Below are 25,037 nucleotides of genomic sequence, written 5' to 3' on the forward strand. Positions count from 1 at the left end.
CTATACTTAGAATACAAATCATTCATAGTTTTCTTTTCTCTAAACACTCTCATCCATTGATCCTTTAGAATAGGTCCCAATCCTTGTCTAACCCAAATAGAGTGCTCCAATTTGATATACAAAGGTTCCATAGATTTATCAATTGCAAATGTATTGGTTAGTTATTGGAGCCTAGATATAAATACCATAGTTGAAAAACTCACCAAGTCCTACAAAATAAATTCAGGGAAAACTCAGCCAATATTTGGAAAAAACTTGAGAACTTAAAAATGCATCCAATAAGTCATTAAATGAGAACACGAGAAACAAATTTAATCTAGATATGTTTAAATACGTGGGTATAGAATCACATTCTCATGAGGAACATTGATGTTTGGAAACAAAATAGTAAATAATTTATGTAAAACCAAAAGTAAATGCATCATTCCAATTACATCTTCCTCTTCTCAGTTATGTAAAAACTAAGAGAGAAGTAGAATTAGAGGGTCTAGTCCTAGAAGTCTAAACTGGGCAGGACTGTGCCTCCTCACTCAATATGTTTGACTCAATTTGTGGTTCATCCTCCATCCTAGATGTAGCTTTGCCTCTACTTTCTCCTCTCACTAGCAATGCCTACTCATTCAATTCAATGCCATCCAATGTAAAATCAAATTGACCCCCCTCCTCTATAGCTTACTTCTCCAAATCATTGAGGTCATCTTCCTCAAAAACTATGCTTCAAATTCACCTCAAACCAATATAAATCACTTTGCAAGACTATTTCCCCCCTCTTAACAAAATACAAGTGAAGAAATGAGAAATGAAATTAATTTGAGCCATTTTCACCTTTAAGTGCTGTTATAAAAGTAGACGAGTTTATGCTTCTAAGATAAACTCAGCAAATTATTCAACAAGTTTTTGCCAAATATTTGGAAAGTTTCTGGGACTAGTAAAAGTCATAAAAACTCGGCCAGGTTTTGCAGCTCGGCAATAGTAATCCTATGATAAATACCATACTCCTAGATAGGGCATAAAAAAAAAAACTAAAATGTATGTTAGTACACATCTTATATGCTGACCACATAACATTTATAAATAATTGAAAATGTACTCCTATAACTTTCGTATCTAGCGACATCTGTGAGTCTTTAAATTTTGCCATGTCAATATCTGATATCATATCCATATCCATGCGGCTCTGGACTTGCAGATAATTAACAAGAAAGCAGTTGCAATCAAGTGGAAAAATATAATCACATATTGAATAGGGTCATCGAGGTAAACAGCTGATGGCAGTTTAATCGCCTTTTGAATATATAATTACAATTGGACCGTGGTCATCCACATACGACACACCTCATTTCCATTCCATACAGATGCATTCAATATCATTCGGAAATGACTTAGCACATAAGATAATTCCACGGGCACAATGAAGTCCCCATGGCTTCAGATCTAGGCGGTGTCCTAGATCTCAGATTGGCATACAAAGTAATACTGTTGCAACAACAATGAGCAAGATACAATAGTCAACAAAATCTTGAAAAGCTTGACTTCATTCTGCTTTGACATGTAACATATTTCAACCTGCAAAATTGGAACCCAAGAGACTCCTGCTAATGGACCCAGATGCTTAAACAAATTGCTACCTCCTCAAAGATCCCCAGTTTCGACTAACCTGACAGTTACATCACAGTTACAACCACAATAGACAAGGCTTCCGATATTAAATTAGATTCACATGTTAAATACAATTTTACCTGGGGAGTAGAAGTTTTTGTTCTTAGGTCATTGCTATCATTCTCGTCTTCATCATCATCAATGAACATCTGTCTTACAACAGAATTGCCTGACTTCCTTCCCCTTTTCGCCGTGGAGCTTGCCGCTCTTCCTTTTCCCCTTGCCTGTGAGGCAGGTCTCTTCCGTCCTCTTGCACTTTTGGGGGTTTCATCAGGTTCCTGAAAATATTTAGAGAAGCTCAGGTTGGTTATAAATACACAGTAAAATATCATTGCAGATTATACAATAATCTATTTATAGCTCTATTAAAAATTCCGTCAATACTATACTCCCACAGACTGAACATTAAATAAATAGTTCAGAAATATCTTACTGAGCCATTCTCTGGTTCATCTAATTCCTCTTTTCTGATTTCATCACTTGAAGGTGAATCTACATCCTCTGCATCCTCAATAACACTACGAAGAGCTGTTGATGCTGCAGCAGATGCGCTTCTGAGACAGCAACATATAGTACACTTATTAATGTGAAAACAGGCAATGATGTGAGAAGAATGTGTAGTTTAATCAAATAGATTACATAAGTTTCATTAATAATATGCTTCCATTACTTACTGGACAACAATGGAAGAAGAGAACTTAATAATCTTTAGGAATGCACTCACCCTCTTCAGGGAGCTTAGTTTTCGAAAAGATGCATGGTGGTGAATATGTTTTGCCCCAGTAAAAATAAGGGAATGAACTTGAAGAATATTTAATTAGTCAGCTAAGCTTATAGAATGAATGAATCAAAATCGAGAGTAGAGAGAATGGGATTAAAAAATGAAAGGACCTGAAACTGTACACTCTCACCTTTCTGAGTGACGCTTTCCCATAGTAACATCCAAGGTAGTTTGCTTAAGACTACGTGAGCCTCTTCCTCTACCTCTGCCACGCGCTCCTCGTCCCCTACTGTCTGTTTCATCAGTTGCTATTGTAGAAACCTGTGAGGATTTTGTTTTCTGTCCCCACACTAAAGTTTTCGACTTGGTAACCCTTACAAGTTCATCTTCTTCATCACTGAATGCATTTTGGCTGGCTAATTGTGATGAATTTTTACTTTTTTTTACCTGCATTATTTAAATCTTTAAATTAATAACTATAGAGCGAGGAATAAATTGAAGGCAATTAATTTGCCTATATAAAATCCGACCCAGTCTATTGTAATTTATCATATATAAATTAGAAGTAGTCTGATGGAAAATAATAAGCGATTCAAATATGATGATGCAACCGTTTGATCTCTGGAGAGTTCTACTAGTAACTGAATCTGAAGGCAAATAAATTCAACTGGGATGAGGATGATGAATTATAATGCTGTGCTATGAGTTGATTACCTGTGAGGGCTGAGAACCTAACCCATCAGAGAAGCTTGTTTTTGGATGTAATGCTCGGTCTCTTTCACGTTCCTAGTTGAAAAGAATAAAACAAGCTACCATCAAATATAATTCCATGTTGCTGCTTACCTATAAAGATGAACAAAACTGTAGACCAGCCAAAATTTTACCCACAACATTTGTAGACAATTTAAACTAATGGAACTTTACCAATATTCAACACACCTGCATACATTGACCCACTTTAAGGATAACATCCTCCTCCTCTTTGATTTGCAATACTTCTGCTTCTTTGACGAGCTTATTCTGAAAAAAATACAGCCAGAAGATGTATGATCAAATTTCAATCACAAAACAAATTCAATGGAAGATTCAAATTTCAAATTTATCAAATTAAAAATACCCGTGTCTCCTCAAGATTTTGTTGTACACAAGTGGAGAATGCCATTTTGTCATCCTTATTAACAAATTCATGCAATGCAACATCTAGATCATTAACTGGAAGGATCTCCATTTTCTGCAATTGTATACATATATTAGAAGGATAATAATGTGAGAAAAAATATAGAAATTTTAAAAATATAAAGAGATTTTAAATATTCATATGATAACATTGATAAAGCATACACTGTAGACATTATAGAACCTCAAAACATAATATTGGACTTGAATCAAGATTCCACGTGAGGATTAACAGACAAATTAGTGAAATTTAATTGCTTTCACTATCACTGCGCATATATATTATATAAGAATTTTACAAAATGCCCAAAGGCTGCAAGTTTCAACACAAAAATGACAAAAGTTGAAAATGTATAGCTGTCCCTAATCACTATCCGCCTCTAGTAGCTTTGCGTCAAAACCAGAGTCTGGTCCAAGTCACCGCTCCTGAGGGATTGCCCATCCAATGGAACCCCAATCAATTAAATATCATGACATTGAACTTTCGAAACGAGTACTGGTTAGAACTATCATTAGCCCCACTAGAATCTCTTAGTTAGCCTCCTTACCCTCATGCATGCATGCAGAGGGAGCTAGAATATTATAGGGCCCTGGATTTTCTGTCAGGTAGTTAGGATTTGTTAGTCTAAGGGTTGAAAAAAAAAACTGCCAACCCCTCGACAATAACCCTTAAGACTAACATATGCTAATTACATGACAACTAACATTACAATATCCTTCCACCTACCCCTAGGGAACCCCACTCTAGTAAAGTTTAAAATTAAAATTACCTTCAATGTTTAAACTTTAAACACACCAATGTCAATAGTCAAAGAGTTCATACATATTTGATATTGCATATTGAAGTTCAGAAATGTTGGTTTTCTTATTTTTCCTTTCATATGGGAACTCATTGAAACATCGATTTTTTTTTTTTTAATATAAAAATCAAACGATGTGTCAACAAGAAATCTCTGACAAGTTTTTGGTATGAAAAAATGCATCCCAATACCTGAGGTGTGTCCTAAAGGATTGAAGAACATCTCCTATGCAAATATAGAACAAACCTAGCATCCTTAACAATGAATTTTAAAGAGTTAGCACAATTCTTGGATCCCCAATTCTCTCTATTGAACGTGATTTACCATCACCTAGTGTAACAAAATGTGTCAAACAAAAATCAGCAATAAACTTGACATACTTGTCCCTATGATAAAGAACATGATGTGGTGCACCAAGATCAAAGAACCAACAACTAGTTGCTTCACTATCATCTCAAAAGGATGCCATGAAACCATAATCCTCAATTTCTTTAACACCCTATGCGCATGACCTGTAAATAGTTCAAATCATATTAATGTTTTTGGTGTTCTCTTTTGATTAAGTAAAAAATTACAATAACAGCAACACTTGACTTTCAGTTTGGAATGTGCATCAAAATTCGAAGTACTTGTAATGTCTCCTTTCGGGGCTACCTTGAGTCTTGCCCTAAAATCACAAATTCCATTAGAATTAAGAAATGCAAGATAGTTTGAGATATAACTTTACTAATTAAAATGTTTTTTTACAAGATAAATCTCGATTGAGGTCCTACAACCATATTAAACAATATTGGATGTGTGTGTACATATGTAGATGTACATATATATAATCACACACACACACACACACAAATATATACATTACATAAACGCAACTCATTAATCTCAATTATTTCTATTGGGGTCAGTAATCACAAGTGTATGTATATATATATATATATATATATATATATATATATATATAATCATAATTTATTAGATAGCTCATGCCACATCGGTGTTTATTTTTAGTAATCAATCACAATAAGATTTGAATGAGGGAGCATGATATGTTGGCCTGAAGCAATCCTCACATTAAACCCAAGAGAGGACACTTGCCCTCTTGGCCCGAAGTGTTCCAACATAGTGGACATCGAGGATGGGGTAGTCTACCTAGTAGGGTGCTACCATGCTTGTATCTGCCCTCCCAATCATGTCTCCTTATTCAACAACTTGTGATTTCACCGCCAATCAACTATCGTAGATGTCCAAAAGGAAATCGCACTATGGTGCTCAGATATCCTCCTAAATAATCCCAAGAGTGGTCACTCACCTTTTGGACCCCAAGTGGTAAGCACATTGGACATCCATCATGAAGTGGTTTACACAGATGGTGATCTCATATTTTTGTTCCCCCTTTCTTGCACGACCTTCGCTTTGGCAGCATATAAATAGGTTAATGATTAAGAATATGCATTGCACAACATTAAATATATCAAACACATAAAGAAATTATAGGTTAGACAATATCTTCATCATGCATACATTAAGCATAAATTTCATGCATAACACAGTTGACCAAGAATGCTATTGCCTGCAATATGTAGTAATCTCTGATCTGATCTATAGCTGGATCGCTGACATATTATGAGTTGCTGTTCTCTTCATGAAAACCGATGCTAATTCAATTGCCTTGATGTTCTTCCCAAAATATTTTATTTTCCCTTTTTTATATATTTAGAGTTTGAGGGAGAGACGCGTCTTTTCATAAAGCCCAACCTTCTTACAAGAGTCACACCTCTTTAAAACTGAGGACTGCCCTATTTTTCATTCATAATTTTCCTTAGCTACCGGGTTCAGACCTGCTGCTCAGATCCAGGTCCACATTTGCTGCGTGTCTGGGCAGGGTCCTTCCCACAGTCCAAAATAAGGACCCTGCCCTGACACGCAGCAAACCCAGAAGGACCCACGGTGAACCTGGGAGGTTGGCCCAATTCATTTATTTTCCAACGCCCAGGCTTAATTACTATTTAAGGCTGCAATTTAGTTTTGTGAAGGCTGTGATTTAGGTGGGATCATGAAAGTGCTCTTTAATTTTCCTTTATAACATGCATAAGTTCACAATGTATCATATATACCTTCAAACTACATCGGAAGAGATGCAATCTATGTCCTACACCTTTGTATAAGGGTTTTGAAGAAACACCAATATATGGCCATGTACGAGGTGGGGTCTTGTAAATGTTTGACATGCATATATTGGTCTAGTGGTGTCACGTATTTTGCCAACAAACGCTGATAATTCATTCATGAAATAGAATGTCAGGTTGATAATCAAGGTCACATACCTAAATTAATAGTGTGACTGCTTTGTGTGTTCTATGTTCTCTAGTAGTTCTTGTCGCAAAGCTTTATAAAATTAAATAGGAAATCAATCAAAATTTGGGATTTTCACCAAAATATTAAAACATCTAAAAATTCCAAAAATCATGCAAATTGACCAAAATATTTTGACTAATTTCCTAAGGGGGCATACAACCATCAGAGTGCAAAAGAATTGCAATCCAGGTACTTTTTTAAATCAGGGTCAAGAGGTGTTGGAGACTAAAAATCAGAGAATCATATCAAGGTTTTATCACCATTAGATCAACAAATCTTTTCCCTCAACCACCATTTGACATGCTCTATAAATGGAGATTGCGATAAAAAATCTTCCATATTGGAACACTAGACCTCATCGGCTATGCCCGTGGCATAATTTACTGGAATGTTTGTGAAGTTTGTGACATCCAGGCTTTGACTATTGTATGTTTCCCTCATTAGCTTCATGACCTCTGAATTTTTCATTGCCTTTTAAGTTGAACTTGTTAGCTTCATGACCTCGTAACCACTTTAGAACTTCACTAATCAGTCTTCAATTCTATTAGTACAATGGCAGGCAAGAATGAAACTTAAGCAAGGATGAATGCTATTTTTATTTCTCATTCGCAATGAGGGAAATCACTTTGTTTTTGTCAGTTTTTAAATTTTCTTGGAATCCACATTTTAAGGTTAGGGGTGCTTTTAGGCATACAGGCAACTTAGGAAAAATAGAGAAAAAAGTCCCAGAAAAGGGGCAAGTTCACCTCAAACAAACCCATAAGTGGGACCCCAGACAGAGCCCCCTACATACCAAACTTGGATCCAAATTTGAAACAAAGTAGACCCAAACCAGTAACTCAGCCACTATCCCTTTACCATTCCAAAAATTGGGTTCATGGTCCCCCCCAACCAATCCCTAGTGTTCCTCATCCCCAAAACTCTATGGAACTATGACAACGAAAGCTGAAGTTCAAATACAATAACATCAAAATATTAATCAAATACGGTGTACCTTAGATACATATGCAATGCAGAATTAGCCAAAAGTAGTGTGAGCTACTGATACACATGAAAGCCATAAAAAATGGGTGTCACAACCTAGTAGACAATAAAAAGTAATATAACTCACCAGATTACTTTCTGCAACTAGCGCCTCAATGTTTTGTTGGTTTAGTTCTTCAGGTCGAAGACGTTCAGCATCTTGAATCTTTTCTGCAGAGAGCCAAACATTTAATGATGGTTTGGGTCAAATGACTTGACATTGACAAACAGCTGTCTACAATCAAATCAAAACTTCATGGGTAAGGTAAGTGAGGATTGCCAAAAAACTCCTGTTCAAGAAATTCAAATTCATTTGAAAAGACAAAATAATGTTTTACAAATCTAGCTCTGTGAGATAATAACGTATGCTACTTATTGTTTAATACAACTTAAATTAGGCTTGTCAATACCAAATGTAAGCACTAAATCAGTAAGGACCAATGACTAGCACAAAGAAACAGCACATATTATATCATACAACACACATTACTTTCCTTTCTCTAAAAAAATTGAAATTCCTAAAATGATGTCTATTACAGTCAAATTTGGAGATATTTTTGTTAAAATATTAACCATTTTTTTTCTGTTCTTTTTTTTTTGGGTTCATATTAGATTCCCTCATATATAGTATGATGCCAAGTACAAATATATATGAAGTTTCCAATAGAAAATCCAAAGAACACAATTCATCAAACCATTCTATATATAAGCATCTTATTATCAGGAGTGTCAAAAAATCAATTTATCAAGAGAGGATAAAAGAGCCATCAATCTTATTTCTTCTCTTTTGGATTATCTTTTCAGCCTTCACAAATTCATCATTTGCCTGCTATCCACTTTTCGTCTCAGTCCAGTTCACTTTTGTGTTGTACATATCAAATCATATACTCTAATGTAGATATCCTGTCCTTGTTCCATATCTAATATTAAACTTGTTTTAGAGGCGGAATCTGCTTAACTCTTTGACATTTGAATTTCTGTGTAAAGGTTCCCATTTAATTCTTCCTTTTCCGTCTGTGTATCCTCATTAAAAATATTACACCAGTTTTCCTGAAAAAGCTCATCCCTTTCATTCATAGATACTTTATCCTCGAGGTTTTTTTAAGTACTCATCCTTTTTGTTTGTTCAGAATTTGACTGTAAACTAGAGAACCTTGAATTGATTAGACTGCTTTCAATTTCCTTGTCTTGACATCTAGCTGGGATTTAAAGTGAGCACTTAAATAGTAAACCTTTGGCTAGTCACTACAGAAAATCAATGATCAGAAATGAAAATTTCAAACAAAAAAAGATAGGTGCAAAGGGTCATCCCCGCTCCATGACATGCAGTGTTTGACAAGTTGTTTATGATGATAATGTCAAGGCAAATGGGTGCATGGGTCCATAGAAATCTTCAACACCTGCAGCAAAAACAAACTAGGAAAGACCACAGGAAAATTTGAATACTAACAGGGCCTGTAATAGACAAAATATCATAAAGAAAACGAAAAATTGGAAGATTAGTATTTCTCAGTGTGCAAAATTGCACGTAGACACCTAAAAGTGACCACATCCTAATTACATGTTTGACATAACCACTTTCACAGCTTCACCACTTTTGGCCAGAGTTTTATGCCTAGCCTCTCACATAATCTAAGCAAATCATTTAACACTTAAACCCTCTCCACCAATCAAAAAAATAAATTATATTAATAAGAACTAAGCTTCTAATATTCTCTCCGCCATTGAATTAATTTAAAAAATCATGTTAATTAAAGTAACGTAATTTCTGACATCCCTCTCCAACAATTAATTGAATAATTTAACTATGTGATTAATTAGCATAAAGCACCAAATCCTAATCTAACCCTCCACAAATAAGACTATCATGTCTGATCGATAATTAAAAAGTTTAAACAGCTACAAGTCATCAAAGCCAAAATGGACTTGATCCTAAATCTTGTCCATCAAATCAATTAAACAAATGCCAGCCACTCATTTCCAACCACCTTCTATCCAAATCCAAAATATGTAAGATCCCCAACGTGTAACTCCCACTTTTTTCAACGTAAAATACTTATATCTGTACTTAATGAGAATTTACTTGTACTGTCTGTTTCAGGTCTGAGATACTTGTTTGCCTAATGATTTAACATAGATATAGCAAATATATAAATAATCATAAATGATACAGATAATACAACAGTCATCATTTAAATAGTGGTGAATAACTAAAAATCATAAATAACATAACATGAATAGCCAGAGACAGCACAGAATCACAAAATGTAGTAGGTGGCAGAATGATATATCTTTCTTAGCATAGTGTTGTCATACATCAACAACACCATAACTTGTTCCAGTCTGACTAAACATTTGCCAACCGCCAACAACTGACAACCCTTTGGAACAACGTTTTATTATACTTCCAATTTAAACTAACAAATGTCTATTTAATTACTACTGCCATAATTGTCATCTACATCACACCCCCCCCCCCCCCCCCCCTCCCCCCCCAAAATTTGTCGTCTTCCAGACAACAACCCAAAAAGGGTATTAACTAGAAAAGAATTTATTGATAGGGCCGAGTTGACATCCCTAGAACTGGAGAGGTCCCTGGGGTTAACTCTTGCTGCAGACAGTGCAAGCCCCGATTGGTTGTCATTGTCAATTGTCTTGCTGCATCAACCATGTTAGCTGCTTCCATCAGTTGCTTTCTGACTTTCTCAAAGTTCTGAGTCTTGGTCCGCCATTCCTTGTTGAATAACTTGGATCGTTTCTGCAAATGTAGTAACATTGCCAATGTGATTGATGATTTCCAAATGCAGATTTGAAGACTCCTAAATATGAGAGTAGTTAATGATCATTAGTTAATAAATAACTATATGTATAACTCATCTTTAAGCATATATGTAATATTAATATATTAACCATATATGTAACATATTAATATATAATAATATATATTATCTATATCAGATATTTATCTTAAAGATGATTTACCATCAACGAGGTATCTCATGATTAAATCAATCCGACAGAAGCTACAACCTTATCATTCATTTCTGCAGCGTCTCCATCTAAAATTCTTTTCTTGCCAGCTATGAGTCCTTCTGTGCTAGTTTCTCCCCAAGTTGGGCTTCCACTTCTTGTAAGATAGTTACCTTGGAGTGTTCTTGTGCCAATTGTACATTACTTTTCTCTGCCAATTTTGAATAGGCCTTTTGTTGTTGTTTAGTCTACTATGTGGCCTTCCCTTTAGCAGTATTTGCCTTCTCCCATGCTATTGTGGCTTGATTATGCCAAAACAATATTTCTTAGAAGCATCTTTCCATGCCATGGACTGCACAAAGAACTTGGTCATGACAACCATTGACTTATGGTCATGGAGGTTGCCAAGTAGATGCCATCTCCTTTGTGTCCAAATGTGCCCATCCTTTAACTATGAAACATTTGGCAAACTCCTTTTGATATTCACCTTGCATAAACATGAGGAATTCCTTTCATGCTTCCGCAACTAAGGGGTGTTGGTTCACTTTGTCTAGTTGTAGCACCATATCCATGTCCCTCAATGATAAACTTGTGGTTTTTGAAAAGAGCTCAAGAGACTCAACAAATGATTGTGGGGCCCTTGGTGGATTTCACAACAACCATTAGTTAATGTTGACACGGATCACACCCTTGACACCCTCAATTGGCATCGTCTTACCCTAAACACCCTTGGCTAGAAGTGGTGCACCCTTAGCACACTTGGGTGGTAGCATCACCCTCGGCTCGTAGTATCTCAACCTCAGCTAGCAATGTCTCACCCTCCGTACCCTCGAATGAAATTATCTCATCCTCAAAGCAATGCCTTGCCCTCAAATGGCAGTGTCTTTTCCTCGACTGGTAGTGCATTGCTCTTGGCTAGAAGTGCCTTGCCCTCGACTAGGGGTGCCCCCTCTGCTAGCAGTGACACATATATAGCAACGATACAAATAATCATAACGGATACAAATAATTCAACAATGATCATTCAAATAGTGGTGAATAAATGTAAATCATAAATGACATAACATTAATAACCAGAGATAGTACATAATCGCACAATGCAGTAGATGACATAATTGTTTACTGGTTACAATAACTTGGTTTTAACACATGCTACGAAAATAGAAGTGTAACTCAAGTAAATATAAGTGCAATGTTTTAAGAAACCACAATTGTATATCCCATTAATACTTCTCTCAAGTACATCACATGACAATACAAGACAAGATGAGATAATATTTGATGCCTTTGTCGTTAATGACAAAGCATACATATACAACTTGAAGGGTTGCAATTCAACTGTCACTTCATAACGCCCTTTGGTAACTAACAACTTAATAACACATATTTAACTATCCCCAAGAGATCACCCATATTTAACTAACATCATTCCCCCCCCCCCCCCCGCCCAAAAAAAAAAAAGAAAGTCGTCTCCTGTCAACACAAAACAAAATGGAGATGATGCTTTTTACAATATACATATCAAGAAGAAAGACAAAGATGAAGATGAAGGGGGCTAAGGATGCACTTATGTCCGCAACTTGTACACTTGCTAGATCCACACCTTCAAATCTTGTTCCGCCTATGTATGTGCCTCTAATGCTTCCTTTAACATCACAATAATATCTACTATCTCAGACTCCTTTGACTGAGTCAATTGAGTCTCTAACAAGCATTTTCTTTTGTAGTGGCCTCCTGCAAAGCCATGAGCTTTGCTCACTCTGTCTCCCAAGCCATCAACTAGCTAGCCAAGTTACCCTCCACTACTGCTAATAGCGTAGTTGACTCCTCTCGAACCCACCCTGTTGCTACCCTATCTGTCTCACTACGCCTCAAAGCATAGTAGGTGTCTTTGTTCACCTGTACTATCTCATGTGTAAGGGCCTTGACTTGGCTCTCCACTACCAACTCCACAACAATCCAATCCTACATCTTTGGAGCCTCAATATTTGGCTATTGTCGTGCCTCAAAGTAGGTGGAAAATGCAGTCAAACACGTTGCACATGCTCTAACTCCTAAAACACATCCTCTACAGCTCAAACTTGTATAGAGACCACCACCTGGCAGACTTGTGCTACCATATCTCCTAGGTACACCTCCATGACCCAACAACCTCGAGTCACCATATCTAAACCAAGTACACCTCTACATCCTTGCCAAGGATGTCTTCAAATGCCTTTGTGGTTGGTTGCTCTTGTGCACTAAGTGTTATTTGTTGAACCTCTACCATAGCTTGAGAAGTCTATACTGCCGGTGGCCCCTCATCCATTCTTACTAGATGACATCCTACTTCCTCAGGTGCAAGTGTAGTGGCCATGGTAGGCTCCCCTCATCCTAACTCCACAAACGTGGAAAGAGGCGTGTCTCTCATAGGTGAGAATATAGTAGGTCCACATGTGATTGGTGTGAGATTCAACTGTTGTCAAGTAGACACTCATATGCTTTACCTAGCATAGCTGGTTGGGTACCACGCTTATGGAATAATCTCTCATTGGCTCAACTACCAATGCAGCATCCACAATCACCATAGCGCTAGATCCAACTACCTCCAATCTAACCTGTGACTCCCTGCGTGTCTCAACATCGTGTATCTCGGGTGTCTCATCAGGTATCGCCATTGCCTCCTCCAACACAACTCTAGGTGGTGATGTGTGGGACTCTGCTTTCTTTGGAATCATGTCAATGGGTGTCTTAGCTAGTCTAAAAGAAAGGTAGGTGTTGTGCTAAGGGTGGTCAAATGTGGTGTAGTAGGTAGGAGAGGTCGTGCAAATAATATAGGTGTCATAGTGACCACCTCTACCTCGTCCTCCTCTACCATCTAAGTGTTGTCTCCCTTGTCCATGTCACTCTCACTCTCCAAGGTATTCTATCGACCACTATCCGTCTCTTCGTGCTCTAATCCTAAGTCTACCCCTTGTCCGTGTTGTATCTACCCAACAACAATTTTTGGTCCTACAGTAGCCTTCTGTTGTCCAAGTAACACCAACGCATGATGGGAGGTTCTCGAGGCACCAAGGGCCCTAGTTTGACCTAAAGTATGTCTATCAGAATCTATCAAAGTGTAGCATCAAGAAACAACCCAATAGCAAAATGCGGCATGTAGAAAGTCTTAGTGATGTAATGTCATCAATTCAAACATCCACTTTGGGAGTAAGCTGACCCAATAAAAAACCTTAATATTTAGTAATCCGTTCATGAGTGCAATTTGTGGAAAAGTTATGTCAGAAGTGCAGCTTGATCTAGTAAGCTTGCTTTACACCAAGTCCATCAAGCATCACCAAAATCCCTGTTGGATAAAAGATTTATTTATGCCCCTTCCTTTAGAGGTCTTTGTTAAGGAGTCTATCTCTACTGGTGTGAGGTCTCTGCATAACATTTTGATATAAAATTCCTTTACATCCTATTTCATCTTCTTGGTTTTCAAGTCAATCTTCGATCCTTTCCCAAGTATAGCAAACACCTATGTGAACTCAACTATAGTGAAGGAAATCTCCAAATCACAACCAAGGTATGAAACAATACACATCTTGGAGTACATGTCAAAAGTCCCAATCGTAGCACGCATGGTACCGTCAAATTCTTTGATACAAATAAAAGGCATTTGGATTGCCCATTGTACATGTGCCCTTCATAAACTATCTTTTATGAGATCATTCTCAGGCATCTCCTGCAAACATTTCTAACAATCCAATCCTTTTAGACCCTTGAAGGATATCTTCAGAGGCGTGATGTAATCCTTTGAAAAACTTGCAGGTGCTAACTGCACTTGTATTTTTTGTCTTGTCTTCTTCTTTCCAATGTCAATACAACTTGCAGCTTGTACTCTTTAAGGCAAGACTTGGGCATTTTTAGTCAAATTGCTACTTGAACTAGAGGTTCTTCCCTGTGTCAGTAGTTTTTTTTTCCAACTTCTCTTCTTCATTGTGTCCATAACGATTTCTCCTCGTCTTTTGTGAAAAAAATGGTTAGGGAAAAACTTCCTCCTTCAGATACACCTAACTTGTTTACTTTGTATGGTGTTACTCCTCTCCAACTGTTACCCGCACAAACATTTCTCGCACTTTAGAACTGAAGGGAAGAAATTAACCAAGAGAACCGATGTCAACAAATCCTCAAAAGTTTCTACTGAGAGACGAGGAACGTTGTCATCACGAAGAGGAAGATGAAGCCCATCATAAGAGATACATGATGTGAACCCAAAGGGAAATGAATAAAGAGAATACAATGTCATGATTATGTCCTAGAGAGACATGAATTGTAGACAAAATATTATATAAATAAAAGTGTTTTTTGAAATTTTATCATGTGATATTACTTTCTTGTGGATGAATAAGTGAAACAATTATACCAAACCAATTGAATAAGAATAGAAATATGGAAAAAGAAATAGAAGAGTGGGAGGCTACTAGAAGGGCTGTACTACTGCAACAAGCTGAAAGAAGGCAAAGATTTTGAAGGATTGCCAAAGGACTATCAGAAGATATGGAAACAATAATAATAATATTAATATGGAAACGTAACTAGTGGGGACACTATGCAAGAGACTACACAAGGGTGGAAGTACCGAAGTTTCTATGTAGATTGTGTGGTCCTAAAAACCATGACGACGCAGAGTGTTCGAAGCTTAGAGTAAATCTTTTGATCATAAAGGGGAACCGAGAGGAGGTCCTCACATTCACTCGAGCACAGGCAAAGAAGGCTACCTACCCAAACCCCAAAACTAAGGAAAGGAGAATGCTAGAAGTGAAGGTAGGCATTGAAAAATAAATAATGACAGAAAGAAGGGAGACAAATGACACCAGCAATGCCTCACTAAGGGGTTAGGTAGAACACAATATCGCATGAAGTTATTACAAACCGAAATCCCTGTCAAGTTGAAAGACCTTCTTGTTATCATGTCACAACTGAGAACAACTCTACTTAATGTGACATCATCCCATAAGGCATCAGGTGGGATAGAGGCGAAAGTGAAAACCCTCTCAAAATGGGAAGTCCCCTCAAGACTACAGAGGAGCCCATGGTACTCGCGGTAAATAGTGGAAGGCATCCAACGATGGTAGAAATGGGCATTTAGAGAACCATTTTGGTAGATACCATTGTGGACAACAACTCTGGTGTCAGTGAACTATCAAAAGAAACATGGAGGAGATTGGGGCGCCCTACGTTGTGGTTGCCAACATTCCAACTCATAGGTGTCGATTAGCATGACATCAAACCTATTGGGACCTTAATGACACAACGAGTCATGATTGGGACACAACCCTTCGTTTTGGATTTCGTAGTGATACCATTGAAAAGAATAGGGTATGATGTACTTGGCAGAGCTCAGTTTTGGTAAAGGCAAAGGTAAATCACGATTGGACCAGGAATACTCTCTCAATGGAGAGGGGGTGGGAAGTTTACAATCGACCTATGCACACAAATGGTCAGCGAAGACTTTGCGTCTTTGGAGTTAGAAGATGTAAAGACTTAAAGAAGGCTCGAACAAAATTACCAGTAACAAGGAACAAAGTTCTTATGTTTCTTGATTTTATTTAAATTTCATGGGATATAATGAGTACAAAGCATATTCTAACTTTAAAAATTCAATTCCATAATCACTTGTAATTTTATTAAAAAAGGAAAAAGAACAGAATCTTATAAATTATTAATAACTGAATTTTTGGTATTAGACAATAGTGGAACCTGATTTCTTCTATCGCACACAACCTTGCTTCTGCCGATTGAAAGGAGAGGCCACATTATATAATAGAGGCAATTCCATAACGCAACATCACCATGAAGATTCCTAACGCCAGCCAAGGACAATAACAGGCTCATCTAATATCAACTCGTGTCACCCCAATGCGAGTCACGGCTAGGAAATGACGTCTACCAAATGACATTCATAGATTGCACAGTCTAGGCATTGGACGATATTGAATACCAGTCTTTGCGTTTGGTTTTGCTGGCCTGAATGCTAGTCTAGCAGCCTATCACCTTTGACGTCTAGCTGATTATAATCCTAGACACAACCCTTAGCAATGAAATGGAAGTCACCAAAATCCTCCAATTGATCAACAAATCAATTATTAGTTTGCAACACCAAAACATAGACTTTCCTTCAGAGTATCAATTCTCTAGAGCCACAGTGGGTACAACTAGAGAATACAATAATTGCTTACTTCAGCAGAATTGTCAATGATGAATCTCAAGAAACTCTTCAAAACCTCAGCCAGTTGATATGAGCAAATAAAATATAATAATCAAGATAACCTCCCATTCTCCAAAAAGCCATATTTATAATACCAATTTGAGCTACATAGCTTCAGGCTCACACCTTTCACTTAAAAGCAACTTTTATAATATAAAGTCATAACACTTTATATTATAAAACACAATGATAATAAAGAGTATTATAAATAATCATTGAACCATAATCCTCCAAATAAATATGACTTCAATAATATTTCATCGAGAGATCAAATAACGAAACTAGACGATCACCCTACCTAAACTGCACACCCAAAATAGTAACTGTCTGAGAGTGACTTACTAAAAATAGTAAGTCCAAAAATAGCAATATCTTGACAATGACCCCCAAATCCAAATGTCAACTCATGAGGGTCACGATGATGAGCTGAAAAAACTATACCTCAGAACCCTACTAAATCAAGGACATTACAGTCTTCCCTCCCCCAGATTGCTTGTCCTCAAGAAACCGCAATCCAAGGTGCTGTAGAATATCCTCTGCCACTTAACCAACAACTCACAGATGGTCCTCTGTCCCAACTGTCTCTCTATAGTATCAAGAATCGCGTCTGGAATCAACTCGAATCTCCCTTCATCATCCAATGGAGGCAATATAGGAGATGGTATCACATGACGACCCAAAGCTCCCTTAAGGTGTGAAACATGAAATACATTATGAACCTTACTATCCTTAGCAAATACAACTCATAAGCCACCTCTCCAACTCGTCGTATGATATGAAAAGGACCATAATAACATGGCTTAAGTTTCTCAGCACCACTCCTTTTGATCGAAGACTGCCAATACGGCTACAACATCAAATAAATCATGTCACCCACCTGAAAAGTATGAGTTATTCTCTGCTGATCAGCATACTACTTTTGTTGATTATGTGCTCTTTGTATATCATCTCTCAATGACCTCACTACATCCTGACTATCCTGCAACAAATCTCCTGCACTCAGTCCTCAACTATCACCACATAACAAATCTATAAAACTAGGTGGATCATACCCGTATAAAGCTCTAAAAGGCGACATCTACACAGTCATGTGAGGAGTGGAATTGTAACAATACTCACATAAGTGAAACCACTTAACCCAAGCCTTCTGCTGAGAAGAGACATAATTCTGCAGATATCCCTCAACCCATTTGTTCACTATCTTCGTCTGTCTATCAGTCTACGAATGGTATCTTGTGCTAGAGGTCAACTTAGTCCCACACAATCTAAAAATCTCTTGCCAAAAATGACTCGTAAATTTGCTGTCACAGTCACTCGTGATGGTTTTGGGTAAACCATGCAACCTGAAAATCTCCCTAAAAAATAACTCAGCTAACTGTACAACTGAGTAGGTAGTGGTAATAGGGAAGAAATGAGCATACTTCGTGAGCCTATCTAGCACCACATATATACAATACCCTCCTTGAGCTTTAGGCATGCCCACAATGAAGTCCATGGAAATTCTCTTCCACTTCCTTTCAGGAATAGGAAGTGGTTGTAATAAACCAATAGGATATGTGTGTTCATGTTTGTTCTGCTGACAAACCGAACACTCTTAGACATAGTGATGAACATCAGCCTTCAACCCCTTCCATGTAAATCTCTCCCGAAAGTCTTGAAAAACCCCGAGTGACCAGCCATAGGAGAATCATGGAATCCTCACAGGATAATCTTATGCACATCTGACTTTGGAATCAAATATATCTTCCTTTTGTAGATAATCAACTCTCTTGAAAGCGAATATCTATCATCTTGGATACTACCATCCACAATACCTAAGGCCCACTGATCCTTGGCATACTCTTAACAATAATCATGTCTCCAATCCTTTGAAATATCAGAAACTATATAGAGATGAAGTCTCCTCGAAAGAGCATCTGCAACAACATTTTGAGTTCCCTTGATATAAGAGATATCAAAATTGTAATACTATAGCTTGCTGACCCACTTCTTCTGCCTCTCATTTAAATCTTTCTGCCCTTGGAAATGTCTCAATCTATTATGATCAGTCTTAATGCAAAACTTGTTGCCCATTAAATACTGCCTGAACTTGGCTAAAGCATGCATGATGGCCAACATCTCTTTATCATAAACACTAAAAGATCTCTTAGGACCCCACAATTTCCTACTCTCAAAAACTATGGGATGTCGATCCTGGGACAAAACTGCACCAATACCCTCTTTGCAAGCGTCACAGTGCAAATCAAAGAGCCTCAAAAAATCAGATAAAGCCAACACCAGACATGAAGTCATGATAGTCTTAAATTTCTCAAAACATTCTGGTGCCTGGGCCGACCACTGAAAAGCACCCTTACATGTTAGGTCTGTAAGGGGAGCAGCATGTCATGAAAAACCTGCCCCAAACCTACAGTAAAAAGCACAAAGACCAATAAATCCTCTTAACTGTGTTAGGGTCTCAAGTGTAGGCCACTCTACAATAGCACAGATCTTATTTGGGTCCATGCGAATTCCATCAGCACTAATAATATGCCCCAAATAAAGTAACTGTCATACCAAGAGCACACTTGGATTCTTTGGCATACAAGGAATCTCGATCTAATATTCCCAAAACTGTATCCAAATGAACAATATGATCATCCCAAGTCTTGCTATAAATCAAAATGTCGTCAAAGAAAACTAACACAAACCTGCGAAGCAGACTATGGAACACTGTTCATAGTCGACTGAAAAGTGGCAAGAGCATTGGTAAGTCCAAAAGGCATGACCAAAAACTCAAAAATGCCCATAGTGACACTTGAATGCTATCTTCTCTATATCTTGCTCTCTAACCCGGATTTAATGATATTCAGACCTTAAGTCAATCTTCGCAAAATACTTTACCCCATGCATTTCATCAATCCGTGGAATAGGATACCAGTTTTTAATAGTCTTCTTATTCAACATCTGATAATCAATGCACATCCGGAGAGATCCATCCTTCTTCTTCACTAGAACAATTGAAGAGGCGAATAGGGACTTACTTGGCCTAATATGCACCTGATCAAGAAGCTCCTGTATGATCTTCTCAATCTCATCTTTGAGCCTCTTCAAATGGCGATAGGGTGTGATCATAATGGGCTTCGTGCCCTCCTCCAACTCAATGATATGCTCAATCCCACAATCCAGTAGCTTACTAGGGGGTAAATCATTAAATACTTTAGAGTGTTTAATTCTCAACTGCTGGATATCTAGATGATAATCTGCCTCCTCAATATCCTTTTGAGTAGGCATAATCCTGCACTCCACTGCCCAATCGATAATATCCTCTTGACAAACCAAATGCTGCATGCACTGAAGGGAGATCTGTTTCAGCTCATCATTACAAATTGCTTTAAGAACATGAGGTTGCCCGTCCTTCATGAATCTCATCTCCATCCTCTGTATACTCAAATAGATATCCTTAAGTGTCTGTAACCAAGCCATACCAAGAACTATATTTATTCTCCCCATGTCTACCACATAAAAATCAGCAGTGAAAGTATATGTATTAAGTTTCACAGGGAGATCTGAAATCATCTTGTTACACTTCAAGATGTAACCATCAACTACCTGTACCCATAAGCCCCCAAAATCCTTACTCTGCATCCCTCTCTTGGTAACCAATTGTGCATCAATAAAATTACAAGTAGCTCCAGTATCAAATAAAGCAACAATACTTTATCCAGCTATGAGCCCACGCATCCTAAAAGCTACCTTGAGGTTGGAGTCATCCACCTCATCTTTAACATCATCACTCCTATGCTGATCTTAATCATAATCCCCAGACTGCTCCTAAAACTCAGCACTACATCATCATCATAGAACCACTCCATCATCCTATTTTTGCCCTTAGGCTTCATAGGATAGTCATTGTCAACATCATAGGGACCCCTGTAGTAAAAACACAACTTGCTCCTCCTTAAATCATTAATTGTTTCCCGGTCCAAAGGTGTTGCAGCAGGATGCTTACCCTCTGATTTCCCCTCTCTCTGGGGAGGTGTCCTATCATAGGAGGATGTAGCAGGCTTGAAAACCTCTAAATGAAGAGGCTTCTAAATTACAGGCCTTTTTCATTGCTTCCTACAATGAAGGGGGATCTAATGACTTAACCCAACCTTTGAGTGACTCAACAAGACCCTCAATGAAAAGCATAACCCTCCTCCTCTCAGATATGTCATACACCATCACTAACAACCTCTGGAACTCACTGATAAATGCCTCCAAATCAGTTGTCTGTCGTAACTGAGCCAACTCACTAAAATAAACCTCAGGGTCCTTATCAAAATGCTCTATCAATATGTCAACAAACTCCTAGTATGATATGATTTGATCATGATGGAGAGATACTAAACCATGGTACCACCAATTGTGCACAACTCTGTCAAGGTGTAGCATAGCAAATCTGATGATGTCCTCCTCAGTCATAGGATGCAAAGCGAGGTAGGTGTTGAGCTTGTGGACCCAAGCTCTTGCAGTCACTCTACCGCTCACATCAAAATGAGCCAATGTCATTTTACCAGTTGCCTATTGAAGCTTGATGTACCTAGGTCGTTGTCTGTCTATCACAGGCCTACCCCTTGAATGCTCACACTTCTGTGTTAGGTATTTGTCAAAACTCAAGTTATCCTTTCATGTCTCTGGTAATACCTTTAAGTTAAATCCACCATCCATAATGGTGTTGCTTAGTGTAAACCCCATAATTTCCATCATGACTATTGTCAAGGTCCTTGTGAATCGATTTGTGTAAGTATCCTTAATAGAGTCACCATTTTGAGCATCATTTGTCTGACTATCATCCATTGGCTCATTGTTCTCTTCGCCACCATTTGTATCACCTACATGGGTGATTGCCACCTTTTGTTGTGTTAACATCTCCAATAGGTCTACCACCCATACCGGTATAGAGCCTTGAAACATCTGTAGTATTATGTTTGCTTTTGATGCTAACTGTAGGAGGGTACAAGCAGTGCCCAATAACTATTTTTGTTCTTCTTCAATTGCCTATTCACTATCCATGTATGCTTCCTTCAATCTCTCTTTTTCCATGTGAGGGTCAAGGTACATGGCTTTTTTCCCCTACAACTTTGCGATTGCCAAAACGTCTTCAGTGGGATGTGTGACATTAAAGCAGAGAGTTTTGTGCTACTTCAATATTTCTTGAAATCTTCTTCACAAGGGCTTTTGTTAGGCTTAGGCACCATCTAATGGTCCTACACCACTTACCTTCCCAAGGTTATCTTGAATTTTCCCTTGACCTTCTCTAAGGCCAAACACCTTCAACAAATCAAATTCACAAGAGGAGTTCCAACTCCTACAAGCCCTTGATCCCAAGACTCACCAAGCACCCAAATCCTTGCCAACTAAGATCTTCCCATTAACTCACTAGAAAACATGTGAGGGTGTCTTCCTATGTTTGGACAAGCATATCCACTAATCTGACCACTTGGATCCACCACTAAGAACTAGCAACAGTTGTACACAAAGTTTCCTATTAGTTTGCCAACTAGAATTATCCCTTCAAAATGATCTTTTGGTCTATATAATCCTCAGAACTTCAGATAAATACCCCAAAAAAATTACCAATTTAGATAACATTTCGATGCCCTAAGATATTTCACAAATTGCGATATGGGTTCTTTGTTTGACCAAGTCAACCTTAACTGTGCCAAAACAAGCTTAACAAGCCCAAACAAAAGAAATATAATAAAACTCATCACCGGTCCAACTAAAATGACAAGGAGCCTATTGTTTTAAGCCTATACATGCTTAAGGACAACAAATACACCATATGAACACAATTACATATCCTTTGGTCTCCCTTGCAACACCATTTTGTCCTTTACAAGGCTTGTCACATCAACATGGCAAGCCTAGGGCATCAATGTAAAATTCCAATTCTACTCTAAATGATATAAACCCACGTTGATCATCTATAGCACAAGGCATCTTGGCATTCCACCAAGTCTCATGAGTTTTCAATGATGAAATGTAAGGATTTTTCCATTTTGGATACAACACTAGGGCTTAAATGTTTACTGGATCAATTTGGTCTTGAACTGATGGATCTCCTAAACTAAAATACTTAAAAACTTCAAATCACCTTTAAATGAAAACTAAAACATATGGCTATCATACCATACACCTAGCCTGGGGTTCCCAATCTATACACGACCGTACAGTTACAAAAACAACAGATTTTGCACAGAATACCCATAATCAAAATGGAATAGAACTTGTTATTGCTTCCCAATTTGATCATTACATCCCAATGGCAACCATGGAGGCTTTTAATTTACCTCTTGATTGTTTTGCAACCTCATACAACCGAATTCCCAACTTCTTAGCCATTGGGTGACAACAATTTGAAAAGTTGTCAAATTTACTCAAGCAAATTTTGAACAATTTTACTAGTTTTTGCACTTGTCACATGAAAGTGACTCGAAGACCTTGAACCCATCCTAATAGGTCCAAGTGGACTTCAAAAACATTAGAGATCTCAATTTACCACCCTTCGTAGATAGTTGACCATTTTTTACCATCCTCACACAATACAGATAGGAAAGGTCATTACAAAGAACAATGGTCTATAAAGAGACCCTAACCACATCATAAGCATAGGGTCTATATGGCCTTATTACAAAAATTAAAACACAAACTGGGAACCTCAAAACATATCAGGAAACAACCATGTGCCTTTGCACCATACTCCCTAGGACAAGAAAACTCAAAAGCCTTAAGTTACAGACTGTTGAATACTAGTATCATGCTTGATGTCAGTCTTTGTAATCCAAGTGGCCTCTGAATTGTGAAGACCGACCCATTTAACCAAATACTCCTTATAAGCATCCTTTCTTGTCTATTTAATGACCTTGGAATCAACGATGTTGTCAGACTGTAGTGGCTTGCTAGGGGGTAAATCTCTAACCCAATCTGCTTCATCTACCATAGTAGAGGAACCATTGGCTTCATTTACAATTGTAGAGTCCTTGCACAAAGAAATGCCTAAATAAGGAGAAATTTCAACTTAATATGCATTAGTGCCAAATTTATGACCAGTTTTTGTTGATTTATTAGAACCGCTGCAAATGAATTCATATTGCCCCTTTGGGATATATTTTCCAAGGGCAGTGATCTCTCTCTTATATTCTGGATGAGACATAAAGAGACATGTCCCTTCATGGGGTATGTCTATTCATTATTATTTATTTAATATAGCAATTGATTGTTTAACCATAGATTATATATTATATCTCACATCTGTAATATATATATATATATATATATATATATCTTCAATTTGGTTTCATGGGTTTATTCAACTAAAGCTACCAGACATTAACAATTTTAAGACAACCAAGCTTCTTCATGAGGAGTTCAATTGGTTGCCCCTTTGGTAACCTTGCTTTCTAGAGAAACCATGACAAGATCACCCACCATAAACAATTTATTCCTCCTTTTAAGGTTTGTATTGCCTTATACTTGTCTGGACTTTGTTGGAGACTCCACTTGACTTGATCATGGATGTTCATTGTAGTAGCAGCAAAGTCCTCAACCCATGCACTTCTCTTGTCCATACCATTCTGATCTCTGAGTTCTAGGATACCTCTAGGATGGAAACCACAAACAATCTCAAAAGGGCTTTCGCTAGTGCTAATATTGAGTGTCATTATAGGCAATTCAGCCCACCCTATCACCAAATCCCAAGCCTATCCATGTTGCTCAGTGAGGCACCTAAGGAGATTACCCAAAGACCTATTGACAAGCCTATGTTTTCCCATCAATTTGGGGATGGTAGCAAGATGAGAATGACAAATTGGTGCCCAACCTCTACAATAAAGTCTTCCAGAAGTGCCCAACAAACTTTGAGCATCTATCAATCACAATACTAAGGGCTAAACCATCAATCTGCACAACTTTTTTTTAAAAACGACCTTGCAATGTGTGAGGCATGTTTTATCCATTTGCATGACACAAGATGTGCCATTTCCCTGACCCTATCAACAATGACAAACATACTATCATATAGCCTTAAAGTCTTAGGGAGTCCTAGTACAAATTCCAAACTTAGCCTTTCCCAAGA

The 25,037-nt window shown here is 37.7% G+C and overlaps 1 protein-coding gene across 2 annotated transcripts in view; it reads right to left on the reverse strand.

Annotated features, from left to right (window-relative positions):
- Positions 1–1,219: 1,219 nt before the first annotated feature.
- Positions 1,220–25,037, reverse strand: part of MRE11 (DNA repair and meiosis protein (Mre11)) — a 227,214-nt gene continuing 203,396 nt past the window's right edge. For both annotated transcript variants that reach the window (XM_089826849.1, XM_089826850.1), the window contains exons 15-22: positions 7,826–7,908; positions 3,498–3,611; positions 3,320–3,400; positions 3,095–3,166; positions 2,571–2,827; positions 2,093–2,213; positions 1,740–1,937; positions 1,220–1,657 (exon numbers count right to left, since the gene is read on the reverse strand). In XM_089826849.1, the coding sequence (XP_089682975.1) occupies positions 1,625–1,657; positions 1,740–1,937; positions 2,093–2,213; positions 2,571–2,827; positions 3,095–3,166; positions 3,320–3,400; positions 3,498–3,611; positions 7,826–7,908 (959 nt within the window). In that variant the 3' untranslated portion in view covers positions 1,220–1,624. The remainder of the gene's footprint in view (positions 1,658–1,739; positions 1,938–2,092; positions 2,214–2,570; positions 2,828–3,094; positions 3,167–3,319; positions 3,401–3,497; positions 3,612–7,825; positions 7,909–25,037) is intronic.

This window comes from Cupressus sempervirens, chromosome 4 (assembly GCF_028749045.1).
Source record: "Cupressus sempervirens isolate cs-2001-9-10 chromosome 4, ASM2874904v1, whole genome shotgun sequence".
In the NCBI taxonomy this organism is placed as follows: Eukaryota; Viridiplantae; Streptophyta; class Pinopsida; order Cupressales; family Cupressaceae; genus Cupressus; species Cupressus sempervirens.